Source organism: Neovison vison, chromosome 1 (genome assembly GCF_020171115.1).
Source record: "Neovison vison isolate M4711 chromosome 1, ASM_NN_V1, whole genome shotgun sequence".
NCBI lineage: Eukaryota > Metazoa > Chordata > Mammalia > Carnivora > Mustelidae > Neogale > Neogale vison.
Genome location: NC_058091.1, coordinates 56183683 through 56202886, shown reverse-complemented (window position 1 = coordinate 56202886; position 19204 = coordinate 56183683). Strand labels below are relative to the sequence as shown.

Below are 19204 nucleotides of genomic sequence, written 5' to 3'. Positions count from 1 at the left end.
ACCTGTAATCAAACAACCTAGAAACAATCACTGTTAGTATCTTATTACATTTTCTTATGGTGGTTTTTCCTAGTCATAGATTAACATTATTGAAATCCTAACATAATTAAAGTTTTATAATCTGACCTTTTTACTTAACATTATGGTGTGCACATTTCCCAGTGCTGTTAAGACATTTTGTGAACTCTTTTTCATAATTACGTGGTAATCATTTGTAGGAAAATACAACAATTTACTGATTATTTTTTGTTACAATCTTCCCATTTCTACTTTTTCTATAGTATTAATAGAGATGTGATAGGTGTACTTTATTGTAAATATTAAAGTAAATTTTTGATTATTGTCTAAAGATTTATTATTTTAAAGAGATTATATATTTTAAAGATTCCATATATATTGGTAAATTTGTTTACAAAAGAAACACCTAAGTCTATTTGACAATATATGTACAAATATAATTTTCTGCATTCTGGCTAGTTTTCCCCTCTAACTCTTAGTTATTTGTGTTTTAAAACTTTTTGTCTTTTAAAGAACTAGCATGCATTTTTGTATTATAAAATAACCAGTAGTGGGCGCATGGGTGGCTCAGTCATTAAGTGGCTGACTTCCTCTCAGGTCATGATCCCAGGGTCCTAGGATCCAGGCCCATATCCAGCTCCCTGCTCAGCAGGAAGCCTGCTTCTCCTTTTGCCAATCCTCCTACTTGTGTTCCCTCTCTCTCTCTATGTCTCTCTACATCAATATATACAGTATATACCCAGCATTTGTTTTTGTTTTTATATTTGTTTATATATTTTATATGTAGGTAAAAGTTTAGAGAAAATACTGAAAGAAAATATATGAACTGGGGCTAGTAGCTGGGGCAGAAAATTCTCTTTTTTAAAATTTTATTTTATTTCTCAGTGTTCCAAGGTTCATTGTTTATGCACCACACCCAGTGTTCCATGCAATACGTGCCCTCTATAATACCCACCACCACGCTCACCCAACCCCCACTCTCCTCCCCTCAAAAATCCTCAGTTTGTTTCTCAGAGTCCACAGTCTCTCATGGTTTGTCTCCTCCTCCAATTTCCCCCCAAGTCACTTCTCTCTCTTTTTAATTTGTCTGCCTCTTGTCATGTATCTGCACATTGGCTATTAGAAAGAAAGCAAGAGAAAAAAGGAAAAAAGTAGGAGGGAAACATACAAGCAATTAAAAATTACAACTGTGATAAGATAGTTTAACTACTCTAGCAGGAGGCCACTGTATTCACACTGCAGGACCACTAACAGGCTAACGAGTGATATTTAACCCAATATCTAAATTTATCCTAGAAGCTGGTCCTAAAGCTGTGAAGCTTAGTGGGGGGCAGGGTGAGGAGGGAACTGCTTCATGAGCAAATGTGATAGTTCAGAAATTAAGAAGTGTATGACCTTCTCAGGGTACTGAATACGTTTGTTTGCAAAGTGGGGCTCTAGGGGGCTCTGGCAAGGGTAAGGGCAGAGAGGCAGGCAGAACCCTTTCCTGAAGAGCCTCATAAAGCAAGAGATTAAGACTTTATCTGAGAGGCAAAACATGGTTTGAGGAGTTTTAAGAGAAATGGCCTCAATAGACTTGTGCTGAGACATTATGCCTGCAAAGCATGGATTGAAAAAATACATATTTTAAATATAATTTCTAAGAGCAGAAATGTTGTTAGAACCATATTATTGTGAAATTATATATAATCATAAAAAGTACAGAATATGGAATAACAAAAAATTCAAAAGACTGCAGTGTGCTGAATGGATGAAGGGCAGTGTAACTGGAGACAGAGGAACCAGACAGGAAGAAGCTTTGAAATAACCCAGGTGTGTTCTTTTTTTTTTTTTTTTTTTTTTCCCAATTTATTTATTTTCAGAAAAACAGTATTCATTATTTTTTCACCACACCCAGTGCTCCATGCAAGCTGTGCCCTCTATAATACCCACCACCTGGTACCCCAACCTCCCACCCCCCCGCCACTTCAAACCCCTCAGACTGTTTTTCAGAGTCCATAGTCTCTCATGGTTCACCTCCCCTTCCAATTTACCCAAATTCCCTACTACTCTCTAACGCCCCTTGTCCTCCATGCTATTGGTTATGCTCCACAAATGAGTGAAACCATATGATAATTGACTCTCTCTGCTTGACTGATTTCACTCAGCATAATCTCTTCCAGTCCCGTCCATGTTGCTACAAAAGTTGGATATTCGTCCTTTCTGATGGAGGCATAATACTCCATAGTGTATATGGACCACATCTTCCTTATCCATTCATCCGTTGAAGGGCATCTTGGTTCTTTCCATAGTTTGGCGACTGTGGCCATTGCTGCTATAAACATTGGGGTACAGATGGCCCTTCTTTTCACGACATCTGTATCTTTGGGGTAAATACCCAGGAGTGCAATTGCAGGGTCGTAGGGAAGCTCTATTTTTAATTTCTTGAGGAATCTCCACACTGTTCTCCAAAGAGGCTGCACCAACTTGCATTCCCACCAACAGTGTAAGAGGGTTCCCCTTTCTCCACATCCTCTCCAACACATGTTGTTTCCTGTTTTGTTAATTTTGGCCATTCTAACTGGTGTAAGGTGATATCTCAATGTGGTTTTAATTTGAATCTCCCTGAGGGCTAATGATGATGAGCATTTTTTCATGTGTCTGATAGCCATTTGTATTTCTTGATTGGAGAAGTGTCTGTTCATATCTTCTGCCCATTTTTTGATGTGTTTGTCTGTTTCGTGTGGGTTGAGTTTGAGGAGTTCATTATAGATCCTGGATATCAACCTTTTGTCTGTACTGTCATTTGCAAATATCTTCTCCCATTCCGTGGGTTGCCTCTTTGTTTTTTTGACTGTTTCCTTTGCTGTGCAGAAGCTTTTGATTTTGATGAAGTCCCAGAAGTCTATTTTCGCTTTTGTTTCCTTTGCCTTTGGAGACGTATCTTGAAAGAAGTTGCTGTGGCTGATATCGAAGAGATTACTGCCTATGTTCTCCTCTAAGATTCTGATAGATTCCTGTCTCACGTTGAGGTCTTTTATCCATTTTGAGTTGATCTTTGTGTACGGTGTAAGAGAATGGTCGAGTTTCATTCTTCTACATATAGCTGTCCAGCTTTCCCAGCACCATTTATTGAAGAGACTGTCTTTTTTCCACTGTATATTTTTTCCTGTTTTGTCGAAGATTAATTGACCATAGAGTTGAGGGTCCATATCAGGGCTCTCTACTCTGTTCCACTGGTCTATGTGTCTGTTTTTATGCCAGTACCATGCTGTCTTGGTGATCACAGCTTTGTAATAAAGCTTGAAATCAGGTAAGGTGATGCCACCAGCTTTATTTTTGTTTTTCAACGTTTCCTTAGCGATTCGGGGTCTCTTCTGATTCCATACAAATTTTTGGATTATTTGCTCCAGCTCTTTGAAGAATGCCGGTGGAATTTTGATCGGAATGGCATTAAAAGTATAGATTGCTCTAGGCAGTATAGACATTTTAACGATGTTTATTCTTCCGATCCAAGAGCATGGAATGGTCTTCCATCTTTTTGTGTCTTCTTCAATTTCTTTCATGAGTGTTCTATAGTTCCTCAAGTATAGATCCTTTACCTCTTTAGTTAGGTTTATTCCCAGGTATCTTATGGTTCTTGGTGCTATAGTAAATGGAATCGATTCTCTAATTTCCCTTTCTGTATTTTCCTTGTTAGTGTATAAGAAAGCCACTGATTTCTGCACATTGACTTTGTATCCTGCCACGCTGCTGAATTGCTGTATGAGTTCTAGTAGTTTGGGGGTGGAGTCTTTTGGGTTTTCCATATAAAGAATCATGTCATCTGCGAAGAGAGAGAGTTTGACTTCTTCATTACCAATTTGGATACCTTTTATTTCTCTCTGTTGTCTGATTGCTGTTGCTAGGACTTCTAATACTATGTTGAACAAGAGTGGTGAAAGTGGGCATCCTTGTCTTGTTCCTGATCTCAACGGGAAGGCTGCAAGCTTTTTCCCATTGAGGATGATATTTGCTGTGGGTCTTTCATAGATAGATTTGATGAGGTTCAGGAATGTTCCCTCTATCCCTATACTTTGAAGCGTTTTAATCAGGAACGGATGTTGGATTTTGTCAAATGCTTTTTCTGCATCAATTGAGAGGACCATGTGGTTCTTCTCTCTTCTCATATTAATTTGTTGTATCACATTGATTGATTTACGAATGTTGAACCATCCTTGTAGCCCAGGGATGAATCCCACCTGATCATGGTGGATAATCTTTTTAATGTGTTGTTGGATCCTGTTGGCTAGGATCTTGTTGAGAATCTCAGCATCCATATTCATCAGTGATATTGGTCTGAAATTCTCCTTTTTGGTATGGTCCTTGCCTGGTTTGGGGATCAGGGTAATGCTGGCTTCATAGAAAGAGTCTGGAAGTTTTCCTTCTGCTTCAATTTTTTGAAACAGCTTCAGGAGAATAGGTGTTATTTCTTCTTGGAAGGTTTGGTAGAATTCCCCAGGGAATCCGTCAGGTCCTGGGCTCTTGTTTTTTGGGAGATTTTTGATCACTGCTTCAATCTCGTTATTAGATATCGGTCTATTCAGGTTGTCGATTTCTTCCTGGTTCAATTTTGGTAGTTTATATTTTTCCAGGAATGCATCCATTTCATCTAGGTTGCTAAGCTTATTGGCATATAACTGTTCGTAGTAACTTCTGATGATTGTTTCTACTTCCTTGGTGTTAGTTGTGATCTCTCCCCTTTCATTCATAATTTTATGAATTTGGGATTTCTCTCTTTTCTTTTGGATTAGTGTAGCCAGTGGCTTATCGATCTTATTGATTCTTTCAAAAAACCAGCTTCTAGTTTCATTGATACGTTCTACTGTATCTCTGGTTTCTCCCTCATTGATCTCAGCTCTAATCTTGATGATTTCCCTTCTTATGTGTGGAGTTGGTTTGATTTGTTGTTGATCCTCCAGTTCTTTAAGGTGTAAAGACAGCTGGTGTGTTCTGGATTTTTCAATTTTTTTGAGCAAGGCTTGGATGGCTATATATTTTCCCCTTAGGACCGCCTTTGCTGTATCCCATAGGTTTTGGACCGAAGTGTCTTCATTCTCATTGGTTTCCATGAATTGTTTCAGTTCTTCTTTGATCTCCTGGTTGATCCAAGCATTCTTAAGCAAGGTGGTCTTTAGCTTCCAGGTGTTTGAGTTCCTTCGGAACTTTTCCTTGTGATTGAGCTCCAGTTTCAAAGCATTGTGATCTGAGAATATGCAGGGAATAATCTCAGTCTTTTGGTATCGGCTGAGTCCTGATTTGTGACCCAGTATGTGGTCTATTCTGGAGAAGGTTCCGTGTGCACTTGAGAAGAATGAGTATTCTGCTGTTTTAGGGTGGAATGTTCTGTATATATCTATGAGGTCCATCTGGTCCAATGTGTCATTCAATGCTCTTGTTTCTTTATTGATTTTCTGCTTCGATGATCTGTCTAATTCTGAAAGAGGCGTGTTAAGATCACCTACGATTAGTGTATTCATATCAATATGACTCTTTATCTTGATTAACAGTTTTCTTAAGTAATTGGCTGCTCCCATATTGGGAGCATAGATATTTACAATTGTTAGATCATCTTGGTGGATAGTCCCTTTAAGGATTATGTAGTGTCCTTCTGTATCTCTGACTACAGTCTTTAGTTTGAAGTCTAATTTATCTGATATGAGAATCGCTACCCCAGCCTTCTTTTGAGTCCCATTGGCATGAAAGATGCTTCTCCACCCCTTCACTTTCAGTCTGCGTGTATCTTTAGGTTCAAAATGGGTCTCTTGTAGACAGCATATGGATGGGTCCTGTCGTTTTATCCAATCTGCAACCCTGTGCCGTTTTATGGGTGCATTTAGGCCATTCACATTGAGAGTGATTATTGATAGATACGTTTTTATTGACATCGAGTTACCTTTGAAGTCTTTCTTCCTGTAGACTGTCTCTATATTTCTGTTCAATGCTATTCTTGGGATTTTTCCTCTTTTATAGAACCCCCCTTAATATTTCCTGCAGTATCGGCTTGGTGGTTGCATAGTCTTTTAAGTCTTGCCGGTCTTGGAAACTCTTTATCTCTCCATCCATTTTGAATGTCAGTCTTGCTGGATAAAGTATTCTTGGCTGCATGTTCTTCTCATTTAGTGCCCTGAATATATCTTGCCAGCCTCTTCTGGCTTGCCAGGTCTCTGTGGACAGGTCTGACGTTATTCTGATGGGCTTCCCTCTGTAAGTAAGGAGCCTCTTTGCCCTGGCAGCTTTCAAGAGATTATACCTACAATTATAATTTCTCAATTTGACTATCAGGTGTCGTGATGTTTTTTTGGAGTGTATAATCTTGGGTGGAGACCGTTCAGCCTCTAGTACATGAACGCTGGTTTCATTCGCGAGATTCGGAAAGTTTTCATGAAGGACTTGTTCCACGACATCTTCTAGACTTCTTTCTTTCTCCTCCCCTTCGGGAATTCCAATAATTCTGACGTTGGAACGCTTCATGGCATCACTTATTTCCCTAATTCTGCTTTCGTGGGATCTAAGCTGTTTGTTCCAGGCTTCCTCCTGATCCTTTCTCTCTATCTGTTTGTCTTCCAGATCACTAATTCTATCTTCTGTCTCAGTTACCCTAGCTTTGAGAGAGTTTAGATTGGATTGGAACTCATTGAGAGCATTGTGGACCTCCTCCCTGGTAGCTTTAAGCTCCGCCCTAACATTGTGAACATCCTGTCTGGTCGCTTTCAGTTCGGCTCTAATCAATTCTGTTTGGTCATCCATGGCTTTCTCCAACCTAGCTATTGCCTGGATAATTGTTAGCCTGAATTCTCTTTCCGACATATTGTCTATGTTGATAGCCGTTAGCTCTGTTGCAGAAGGTCCATCCTCTGTATTTTTCTTCTGTTGGGCATTCCTCCTCCTAGTCATTTTGGTGGGAGAAGACTGAACAGATGTAGCTGGATGTATCAACTCTGGTGCAGTCAAGGTGCACCCTGGAGCACTCCTGATCTCCGTCTCAGAAGCCTCAGTCTGGGTGCAGAAGCTGAATAAATTCCCCCTTGGACGCTGGCAGTGCAGGTTCCAAGTTAAAGACCCTGGGGGCGCAGGATCTTTTGCTCGTCCCCAAAGCCAAGGCAGTGGCGGCTGTCTGGGAGCTCCTGACCGCCAGAGAGGTTCCAAGCAGCGATCGCACACTGAGATTTTGCCGCTGGCCGGGGCTGGGAGTGCCCGGCTTGCGCGCACCTCTTTTCAGAGGCGGCTGTGGGTCGGGCGTGCGTCTGGGGCACTGAGAACGGGGCGCTGGTCCGTAAGCCGCAGGCTGGGCTTTTGCAGCGCCTCTGTCCGGGGAAGAGTTTCGCGGGCGCGCGGCTTAGACTTTGAAACAATGGCCCGGGTCAAGAAGCGCCCCAGGGCCTTAGAAACCCAGGAGAGCTGGAGCGACGTGCACGCGCATCTCAAGCTTTGTGGTAGGGCTAGCGCGCGTTCTGCAGACCGGCTCCCATCCCCTCACAGGAGCTGGAACCCCGCGCTCTGGGGCACGCTGGCGGCTTAGGGACCAGGAGCCGGTTTCTCCGCCGCACTCTCTCTGCCTCCGCGCCGGGGAGGCCGTCTGGGACCGGGGACTCAAGCCCCTGTCCCTAGCCGTCCCCGCGATCCTTTGCTCTTTTGGAGTGCTTTCAACCAGTCTCCGAGTTAATGCTGGTCCCCAGACGCAGGGCGCTCTCGCTCGTATCGGGGTATTACTTTCCCACCGGTCGCCTCTGGTGGCTCCCTCCCCCTTTTGTTTATCTTCCGATATCAGTCCGCTGTTCCCATTCCGCTTTACCTGCTCACTGGCGTCTTCTGCCCCTGTAGAGATCCAGACGTGTATAATTCTGATCTCAGGCTGATTTCATGGGTGATCAGAGTTCTTTGGTAGGTAATCAGCTCACTTTGGGGTACCAGCTGAAAAGACGCCTCTTCCTAGTACCCCGCCATCTTGTCCCCCCACCCAGGTGTGTTCTGATGACAACCTGGAGCCTGTCAGTGGAGTCGTTTGCTAGTGCTGCCATAACAAAATTCCACAAAGTGGCGAAGTAGGTGCCTTCAATAACCGAAATCAATTGTCTCATAGTCTCACGGTTTTGGATGCCAGAAGACCGAAATCAAAGTATCAGCAGGGATGGTGCCTACTGAGTGCTGTGAGGGACAAGCTATTACATGCTTTCTCCTAGCCTCTGGAGGTTTCTGAGAATCCTTGGTGTTCTTTGACATATACTTATCACCATGGTCTTTATATTCATCTTTACTTGGCATTCACTCTGTGTCTCTGTTTCCAAATTTCCTGTCTTATAAGGACATCTATCAGTTATATTGGATTAAGGCCTACCTAATGACCTCATGTGAACTTGATTCCCTCAGAAAGAAATGTCCAAAAAAGGTGACATTGTGTGGTACTGCAGATACTCCAGGTCCTGGACTCCAACATAGCATTTATGGCAGGGCACAAATGAAACCATACTAGGCAGTGACAGTGGATCTGGAGAGAAGAGAAAGGGTTTTAAGACATGAGGAAGTCAAATTGACAGTCCTGATTGGTTGGGACTCCTGGGATCTGACTTGGGATCAGGGGACAGTAAGTGTCCTTTACTTAGTGGTTACAGGGAGAAAACCCCATTTGCAGGTTGGGCAATAGGAAGATAATTAGTTCATTTTTAGATGTTAATTATGGGTAGGTCAGTGAAATGTCCAAGTGATATTGCATAAGGAGTGGGGCTGGAGGCACAAATCTGAGAACTATTATTCTGTTTCTGTCCATGGAAATGCCCAGGGAAGTTTGTCCCATAACAGTCAGACTTGGACAGAACATTAAGATTCTCTGATACTTATAGGAATGTCAGTGGGGTAAGAAGTCTAAAAAACAGCAGCACCAAATTAGGAGGTGCAGAAATTGTTACACGTGTAAGAGAAGAGTTTTTGAAGAAGAGTAAATGAGGGTTGACTCAACCTTATCAAATTCTCCTGAGAAGTCAAGAAAGATGAGAACTGAAATTTCTACAGGGTGGCGACAAGCTGCTGAAATTTGCAAGAGCAAGGTTAGCACCACTTCTATTGGGGACTGAGTAGAATATCGTGGGCCAATAGGAAGAGATGGGGTTGTGGACAGTGGCAATCAACCACTCTCCTTTGATGTCAAGCTGGGGAGGAGTGAAAAAATCAGCAGAGGCCGTATATACTTCAGGGTGGGTTGAAGGTTTGTTTGTTTGTGTTTTTTATTTGTTTTGCTTTGGTTTTTTGTTAAAAGATGGGTGAGACCTTTACATGTACAAAAACTGATGGCAAGAAAAAAAAGAAGGGGAGATTTAAGATACAGGAGAAAGACAAGATTCAGAAAAGCAAATTTCTGGAGCAGTTGAGAGTTTATAAGGTCCTGATCATTTGTGAAGATTCACCAAAACTAGGAAAAAGAACTCCAACAAGATAAAAAATGAAACAGAACAAAATGTCTTCAGTTGTGTCAAGAGAAGGGTTGGGATGGTGCTATACTGTGCATTTTGTCTTTTTGTAAAAGGTTTCCAATTTGTAATGGTAAAGGTAGAGAGTACAAGTGGTGGATACTAATTTTGACTTCTCTGTATTTTTATGAATCAAAGAAAACGTGATAAACAGTGAAGCTTTGAAGGATGCTGCCAGTTATCCAACTGGAGAGGAGGGTATAACAGGAAGTTTTGGTGTGGCCATAGTGTGCAGATCTTTCATGTTTTATAAGTGTTTATCGTATCTAAAAATAAGTTATATTTCCTGCTTGGGATCTGATGATAATAAATGTCCTATGCTGTTTCATTTTACCATAGCATATTGAGATCTTTTGTTACAGTCTATAATAGCAATAACGTTTCCAGGATTTGGGTCAATTTTACACAATGGATTTATTTTAGATTACCATATTAGCAAATTATACAGTTTCCTCTACTGACATGAGGGAAAGATCAACAAACTTCTTATAAGTCAAATGTTTTCCTTTATAGGTATTCCATTAAAGTTGCCTTACCACATCCTGTTACGGTACAGGTACGCACGTCTAAGCCAGATGTATTCATCAAGCTACAGATCTTAGAAAATGAGGAAATTGTTGTCAGCTCCACTGGGAAAGGCCATGCTATAATCCCAGCAATCAACTTCTTGGGGAGTGAAAAAGTTGTGAGCTCTCAGTGTAAGTGTGTCTCTTGCCTTTTTAAATTTAGATCTGTAAATAAGAATTTATGTGTATGCAACTGATTTTAAATTATTTTATTTAAGGTAAAATAGAAAATAAGCTATTATTTATATCTGTAACTATATCTGTAAAACTTGATACTATTTTTTAAATAGTAAATAGTAAAATATTTTTTTAAAACTTTCATTTGTGTGTCAGAACACACAAATGTGTCTCTTAGTCTCTGAAGATCAATACATATAATTCTACTTTAAAGACTTTCTTATATATACCTTCTTAGAATTCTGATTAAGAAATAACATTTTTATTATCTTGGGAGAAGTTTTCACTGTTCTTTTATCCCTACTTCATTATTTTAAGACTATAAAAATTAACAGAACCTTTAAAATCATTACTTTCAATATAAGTCATAAGAACTATTAATTAATAAAATAAAATTGTTTCTGAAATAATGGAAGACAGAGATACTGAGATACATATTCAATAATTTTTGTAATGATTCTGAACATAAAAATAATACACTGCCCAATGTAGAAAATTTTGAAACAGAAAATTGTAAATAAGAGAACAGTAAGTCCCTTGTGCTTTCCCTGAATTCTGCCATTATGTTTTTTTAAATAATTGATTATATCTTTTATTTTTTTTAAGGATTTATTTATTTATCTGGGGCACCTGAGTGGCTCAGTCCGTTGGATGTCTACTTTTGGCTCAGGTTATGATCCCGGATCCCAGGATGGAGCCTTGTGTCAGGGTCCCTGCCAGCAGGGAGTCTGCTTCTCCCTCTATCCCTCATCCCGCTCGTGCTCTCTCTCTCTATCAAATAAATAAATAAAATCTTTAAAAAAATAATGATTTATTTGAGAGAGACTGCATATATGGGGGGCAGGCAGGTAGAGGGAAAGAGAGGGAGAGAATCTCAAGCAGACTCCCAGCTGGGTGCAGAGCCCTACATGGGTCTCAATCTCACAACCCTGAGACCATGACCTGAGCTGAAATCAAGAGTTAGACATTTACCTGTCTGAGCCAACCCAGCATCCATAAACAATTGATTACATCTTATTGTTGACTTTTGCATAACAATTTGTCGCCACTATCCTTCCTAAACTCTCATCCCCAATAGTGCTTATGTTGATTATCTTAAGTGTATCAGCAAATTACTAAAAATGACTTTGTACCTATCTTATAATATTTGAATGTTTCTTTTTTTTTCTTCTTCTTCTTTTCTGTCTTTTTTAGAATAGATGCCCCAAAAGCAGGGCTCTCTTTATTTTTTCTTATTAAGCCCAGAAACAATATGTGAGTTGTCATTGTAGAAGGGAATATTCCCTTCTAATATGAATAAGAATTTGGAGGACCAGAGAATTAAAGACCTCACACTATAATGGCACAGGGAAGTGGGAAATGCACTTTATTAGATTAGTAACACTGAACTTGAGTACAATTGCAAATTAAACGATTCTTTGGATCCTGCTTCCTTTTTCTCTCATCATTTGCCCTTCATCCCTGAAGATACCCAGGGTTGTTTTCAGTACTCAATTCACATTACTACACATGGTTTTTCATTCAAATCTGCCTGAACTCCATTTATATCTTTTCCTTCAATATGTTAAGACTGTCAAACTACTGTTAAGTTTTGCTAGTCTGACTCCTGCTCTTACTCTTTAAATTGGCTCTGTTTTCTTCGTTCTAATCTATTCTACACAGATAGTGTAGTTTTCATAGTTTGCTTCATGCAGGGATACCTTAATTCCAAAACTTTAGCAGGCATAGCATACCAACACTCCTATGGTATTTGTGGCCTCATGTTTTTGTTTTGTTTTGTTTTTTTAATATATATATTTAAAAACATACATATATATCTCATTAATATATATATTTCATATATATATACACATATATATAAATATATATATCATTAACAGCAAATCCTTTGTTTCAAATAGTAGAGTCGGGGCACCTGAGTGGCTCAGTCAGTTAAGCATCTGCCTTCAGCTCAACTCATGATCCCAGGGGACTTGGTCAAGTCCTGTGTCAGTTTCCCTGCTCAGTGGGGATCCTGCTTCTCCCTTTGCCTCTGCCACTCCCCATTGCTCATGCCTTTGTGCGCTCTTTCTCTTTCTCTCCCCACTCTCTCAAATAAATAAATAAAATCTTCAAATTAGTAGAGTCTAACACTGCTTATAGTTTGTCACATAGGTCATCATTATTTCACTTCATAAGTCACTATTTCCAAGAAAATTACACATAACCATTTAAATAATTTTATGAGTTTACTTATGGCAAAGAAAGGGACAGAAATGGAGAAGGGTAATTGGAACAGAATTCAGAAATTATCCAAAATTGTTCTTCTTTTACAAGATATTTCTATTTTCACATTTGTGATCTTCAGTATAATTTTTTTGGATTCCCTTCAAACGTAAAAATCTATCATTTTCCCTCTGATTGCCTTGACTATGTAGATTAGTTAATTTGAGAATGGACACCTTTATAGTACTGAATTCATATGCAAGTAAAAACTATTTCTTTCCATTCACTCATGATTCTTTATGTTTCACAGATTAGATTTTAAAATATCTCCATAGAAACTTATAGAATTGTTACTGTGAGTTAGATTATTTCTTGATTTAGATTTCAAACAGGTTATCATTTTTAAAGGGATGCTATTAATTTGCATTTATGAACCACATAAGGAGACACTGAAATTCCTTTTTCTCTTTTTAAACATTTTTTAGCTGCTTCTCTTAGAAACATATTCACTTATGAATTCTTTATGACCTGTACTGGAGTACCTCCACCAATATGCATGTAAAAAAATGTGTGTGTGTGTGTGCACATAATATTTGTAGGAGAATAGGATGTGGCAGACTATAATATTTATTCTGTAAGCAAACATTCTATTGTACAAAAGAAGAAATAAACTCCTTTGCAAAGATTTAGAAGGCTCTGAAGTGGCCCAGTAACAAAATCTTAAGTATAGGCTCTTCAGGTTTTGATTTATCTCACGAGAATTTGAAAGAATGTCAATATATTTCATACAATTTTTAAAAAGATTTCATTTATTTATTTTTTGAAGAAAGAGACACAGTGAGAGAGGGAGAACAAGCAGGGGGGTGTGGGAGGGGGAGAAGCAGGCTTCCCGATGAGCAGAGAGCCTGATGCAGGGCTCTGGTATGATCAGGACCCTGGGATCATACCTGAGCCAAAGGCAGGCACTTAATGACTGAGCCACTCAGGCACCCCTATTTCATATAATTTTTAAGAATAAAATCTTATAGCAGTACTCATGTTATAGAGTTAATATTAAATTTTGATTTTTCTACAGATTTTACAATCTAGGAAATTGGGTCTTTGAGAAAGTACTATGGATTAGGGATAGTAAAATATTTTATTTCATATGGCTGTATAAGGCTCAATTTTGTTGATGATATACTATAATTAATGTAGTCAGTCATCTAGTGATAGTGATTTGTGATAACTTTAATTTTATATTTACATAAAGAACCCTGTTTTTTTTTTTTAAACTCATGTATATTCTTGTCTGAACTTGTATATGCATATATATTGGATAAATGCTTAGATGTAGAACTCTGGGGTCAAGGGTATGTACAGTTTAATTTTGGTATATATTGCCTAATTGTCCTCCACGGAGTTTGCCTAAATTTACCTTATTTTATCCTTTATTCTAAATTATCATATTCTTGACTTTTATCAATGTGACTGCTAAAAATATTAATTTATATTATACTTAGAGTTAGTGATGTTCAAGCATGTATGATTTTATACATCTTACTTATATTCCTTTTATATTTTCTTCTTCAAAATTTTTCTGTGTGTTATGCTTGCTTTTCTGTTAGAATTAACTTTTTTTCTGATTGATTTGTAGATTCTCATTTATTAAGGAAGATTTTCTTCTTTTTAATATATGGTTAAAGTTGGATTGAATGAATGACTTAATGTCTGAAGGAAGTAATGAAGGAATTACTTCACAAGGATAGAGACTTTGTGTCATTCATTCTTAACTGCTAATCAAAGTATAATTTATATAGAGGAAAAGGCACAAATCTAATTTGATGAATTTGGTAAGTGCATACACTAGTGTGACGCACACTTCTAACAAGATATAGACATTTCCATTTACCCACAAGATCTCTCAAGGCCATTTCTACTCAATTCTCATCTCCCCAAAGATGTAACCACTGTTCACATTTCATCACAGTATAGTAATTTTACCTGTTCTAGAACTCCACGAAACCCTACAAACACTCTTTTGGCACTGGTATCTTAAGCTCAGAATAATGTTTTTAAGATACGTTCCTATTGTTGCTATTGCATTTCTTTTTATATTGCAGAGTATTATCCCATTGTATGGAAATACTATACTTTATTTATTTATTCTTTTATTGGGCATATGAGTTTATTCCAGTTTTAGGGTATGATAATAAAAGCTGTTAGAGACATGCTTGTATATTTTTTAAACAATATTTTCATTTTTCTTGAATCAATATTCAGGAGTTAAATTAACATTGCCATGGCTTGACATATGTATATTTTATCTTTTTTGACTTAGCCAAAAATTTTGTCAAAGGGACTCCATCATTTTATACTCCCATCAGCAAAGTGTATGAGTTCTGGTTTCTCCATATTTTTGCTAACATTTATTGCCAATGTTTTTTATTTTGGTCACTCTGGTGGGCATGTAGTGCTATTTCTTTGTGGTTTAAATTTTCTGACTAATGATGTTGAGCTTATTGGGCATATGTGTGCTTATTGGCCATATGTATAACTCATTGACTGAATTATCTATTCTTTCTTTACGGCCATATTTTTAATGGGTTGTCTTTTTTTTATATATTCTGGATACACATCTTCATCAAATATTTGCTTAGCAAAGACGATGTCTTGTCTTTTCATTTCCTTAGCAATAGCTTTTTTAAAAAAAAGATTTTATTTTTTTAATTGAGATAGAGTGAGAGCAAATGAGAGAGAGAGGTTGAGAGAGAGTGGGGTAAAGTGAGAGGGAGAAGCAGACTCTCCACCGAGCAGGGAGCCTGATGCAGGATTTGGGACTCATGACCTGAGCAGAAGGCAGTCCTTTAACTGACTGGGCCACCCAGGTTCCCCAGCAATAACTTCTTAAGAGCTTTTAATTTTGATGAAGTCAGTCATCATTTAGAAAAAAATTACTAATACAGTTTGTGTATTATCTCAGAAATCTTTCTTTAATCCAAGGTCATAAATATTACATGTCATATTTTATACTATACATTTAATAATCTCAACATCTATGTTTAATTTTATGACCCATCTTGAATGTTTGTATATAATGTAAGGTAGAGGATCTGTTTCTATTTATTCCCATATGGATAACCAGTTGTTCTGACACTGTATATTGGAAAGCCATTATTTTGCACATTGAATTCCCTTGACACTTTTGTCAAAAATCAATTGACTATGTGTGCATGGGTCTGTTTTGGAACTCTATTTTGATCAACCGATATTCAATCAATCAATATTCCTCTTAGTCCAACACCACTTTTCGTGAAAATTGTAGCTTTAGATTTTGATTGGGATTGTGTTAAACTTGGGGAGAATTGGCATCTGAACAAACTGAGTTTGCTGGTCCCATGAACACAGTATATCTCTCAACCTATTGGTCTTTAATTTCTCTCAACAGTGTTCTATACTTTCAATGTATTGACTTTACACATATTTTCTTAAGTTCATACCTAAATATTTTGTTTTTATATTAGTGCCATGTAGGACTAGGAATATGTGTACTTTAGATCACTTGATATCTGTATTAATTTCCTAAGGCTCCTGTAACAAATTTCCCCAAACTGGGTGGCTTAAACCAACAAAAATTAATTCTCTTATAGTTCTGGAAGTCACAGGCTTAAAATTAAGGTGTTGTCAAGGCCAAGAGGATTCTCTTGTCCGATCCAAGTTTCTACAAGCGAATCCTCCTTTACCTCTTCCATTTTTTGGTGGCTCTTCACATTTCTCGGCTTGTGATGGCACACCTTTGGCAATCTCTGCTTCTCTCTTCACATAGCCTTCTTCTTTCTGTGTGACTTTTTGTCATCTTATTTTCATTCTCTTTTAAGGACACCCATCATTATACTTAGGGCCATACTAATCCAAGTTGATCTCACCTTGGGACTCTTACCTTAATCATAGCTGCATATACCCTTCTGTCAAATAAGATCACATTCTGGATAGACCTATCTTTCTGGGTGAATCACATTCCACCCACTACACTCTAATACTAGAGGCAGTTAGCCTCTATTCTTCTTTTTTTTTTTTCACTCTATGCTTCTATTTAGATCGTTTTGATTGCTTATCTTCAAGTTTACTAATCTTTTTTTCTGATTTAACTATGTGCTTTTAAAGTCAATCCAGGAATGGGGCTCTTGGGTAGCTCAGTTAGTTGTCTGCCTTTGGCTCAGGTCATGATCCTAGGATGCTGCGATCAAGACCTAAATCTGACTCCCTGTTCAGCAGAGAGCCTGCTTCTCCCTCTTCCTCTCCCTGCTGCTCTGCCTGCTTGTGCTCTTGCACTCTCTGTTAAGTAAATTAATTAATTAATTCATTCATTCTTTAAAAAAAAAGTGCATTCAGGAATGTGTCATTCCAGATACCAGATATAGTCCAACCTTGAATTTTTTTTCTCTTTTCCATTTTTCTGTTGATATTCACCATTAATTCTTTCAATATGTTGATCTTTTCTCTTAAACCCTTAAGCACATTTCTTTTTTTTTTCTTGTTTTGGCCATAATAGTAATGACAATTTTTAAAAATTTAATTTAATTTAATTTGTGTGTGTGTGTTCCAAAATTCATTTTTTATGCACCTCACCCAGTGCTCCATGTAATATATGCCCTCCATAATACCCACCACCAGGTCACCCAATACCCCAGTCCCCTGCCCTCCAAAACCCTCAGTTTGTTTCTCAGAGTCCACAGTATCTCATGGTTTTTCTCCCCCTTCAATTTCTCCCAACTCCCTTCTCTCTTCTCACAATGTCCTCCATGTTATTCCTTATGCTCCACAAGTAAGTGAAATCACAAGATAATTGACTCTCTCTGCTTGACTTATTTTACTCAGCATAATCTCCTCCAGTCCCATCCATGTTGATACAAAAGTTGAGTATTCATCCCTTCTGATGGAGGCATAATACTCCATTGTACATATGGACCACATCCTCTTTATTCATTCATCTGCTGAAGGACATTTGGCTCTTTCCACAGTTTGGTGACTGTGGCCATTGCTGTTAAGAACATTGGGGTACAGATGGCCCTTCTTTTCACTACATCTGTATCTTTGTGGTAAATACCCAGTAGTGCAAATGCAGGGTCATAGGGTAGTTCTATTTTTAATTTCTTTAGGAGTCTCCACTCTGTCTCCCAAAGTGGCTGCACCAACTTGCACTCCCACCAACAGTGGGGAAGAGGGTTCTCCATTCTCCACATCCTCTCCAACACTTCTTACTGTCTTGTTAATTTTGGACGTTCTAACTGGTGTAAGGTTATATCTAAATGTAGTTTTGATTTGAATTTCCCTGATGGCTAATGATGATGAACATTTTTTCATGTGTCTTTTAGCCATTTGTATGTTTTCTTTGGAGAAGTGTCTGTTCTTGCCTTCTGCCCATTTTTTGACGTGATTATCTGTTTTGTGAGTGTTGAGTTTGAGGAGTTCTTTATAGATCTTGGATATCAGCCCTTTGTCTGTAGCGTCATTTGTGAATATCTTCTCCCATTCCATGGGTTGCCTCTTTGTTTTGTTGACTGTTTCCTTAGCTGTGCAGAAGCTTTTCATCTTGATGAAGTCCCAAAAGTTCATTTTCACTTTTGTTTCCTTTGCCTTTGAGGACATGTCTTGAAAGAAGTTGCTGTAGCTGATGTTGAAGAGGTTACTGCCTATGTTCTCCTCTAGGATTTTGATAGATTCCTGCCTCACGTTGAGGTCTTTTATCCTTTTGGAGTTTATCTTTGTGTATGGTGTAGGAGAATGGTTGAGTTTCATTCTTTTATACATAGCTGTCCAATTTTCCCAACACCATTTATTGAAGAGACTATCTTTTTTCCACTGTATATTTTTCCCTGCTTTGTCAAAGATTATTTGACCTTAACATTGTGGGTCCATATCTGGGCTCTCTACTCTGTTCCAGTGGTCTATGTGCCTGTTTTCGTGCTAGTTCCATGCTGTCTTGGTGATCACAGCTTTGCAGTAAAGCTTGAAATCAAGCAATATGATACTCCCAGTTTTGGTTTTCTTTTTCAACATTTCCTTAGCAATTCGGGGTCTATTCTGGTTTCATTAAAATTTTAGGATTGTTTGTTCTGGCTCTTTGAAAAGGACTGGTGGAATTTTGATTGGGGTGGCATTGAAACTATGCCTAGACTGCTCTAGGCAATATAGACATTTTAGCAATGTTTATTCTTATCCATGAGCATGGAATGCTCTTCTATCTTTTGTCTTCTTCAGTTTCTTTCATAAGTGTTCTGTAGTTCCCCGAATACAGATCCTTTACCTCTTTGGTTAGGTTTATTCCCAGGTATCTCATGATTCTTGGTGCTATAGTAAATGGAATCAATTCTCTAATTTCCCTTTCTATATTTTCATTGTTAGTATATAAGAAAGCAACTTATTTCTGTGTATTAATTTTGTATCCTGTCACATTACTGAATTTCTGTATGAGTTCTAGTAATTTTGGGGTGGAGTCTTTTGGGTTTTCCATATAAAGTATCATGTCATCTGCAAAGAGGGAGAATTTGACTTCTTCTTTGCCAATTTGAATGCCTTTTATTTCTTTTTGTTGTCTGATTGCTGTTGCTAGGACTTCTAGTACTATGTTGAACACCTGGTGAGAGTGGACATTCCTGTCATGTTTCTGATCTCAAAGGGAAGGCTGTCAGCTTTTCCCCATTGAGGATGATATTTACTGTGGGTTTTCATATATAGATTTTATGAAGTTGAGGAATGTTGTTCTCTCTATCCCTA

General features: G+C 38.2%; 1 protein-coding gene across 1 annotated transcript in view; it reads left to right on the top strand.

Moving 5' to 3' along the window:
- ADGB (androglobin) overlaps positions 1–19204 on the top strand; it is a 170805-nt gene that overhangs the window by 112391 nt on the left and 39210 nt on the right. The window contains exon 27 of the mRNA XM_044247121.1: positions 10014–10198. Within this exon, the coding sequence (XP_044103056.1) occupies positions 10014–10198 (185 nt within the window). The remainder of the gene's footprint in view (positions 1–10013; positions 10199–19204) is intronic.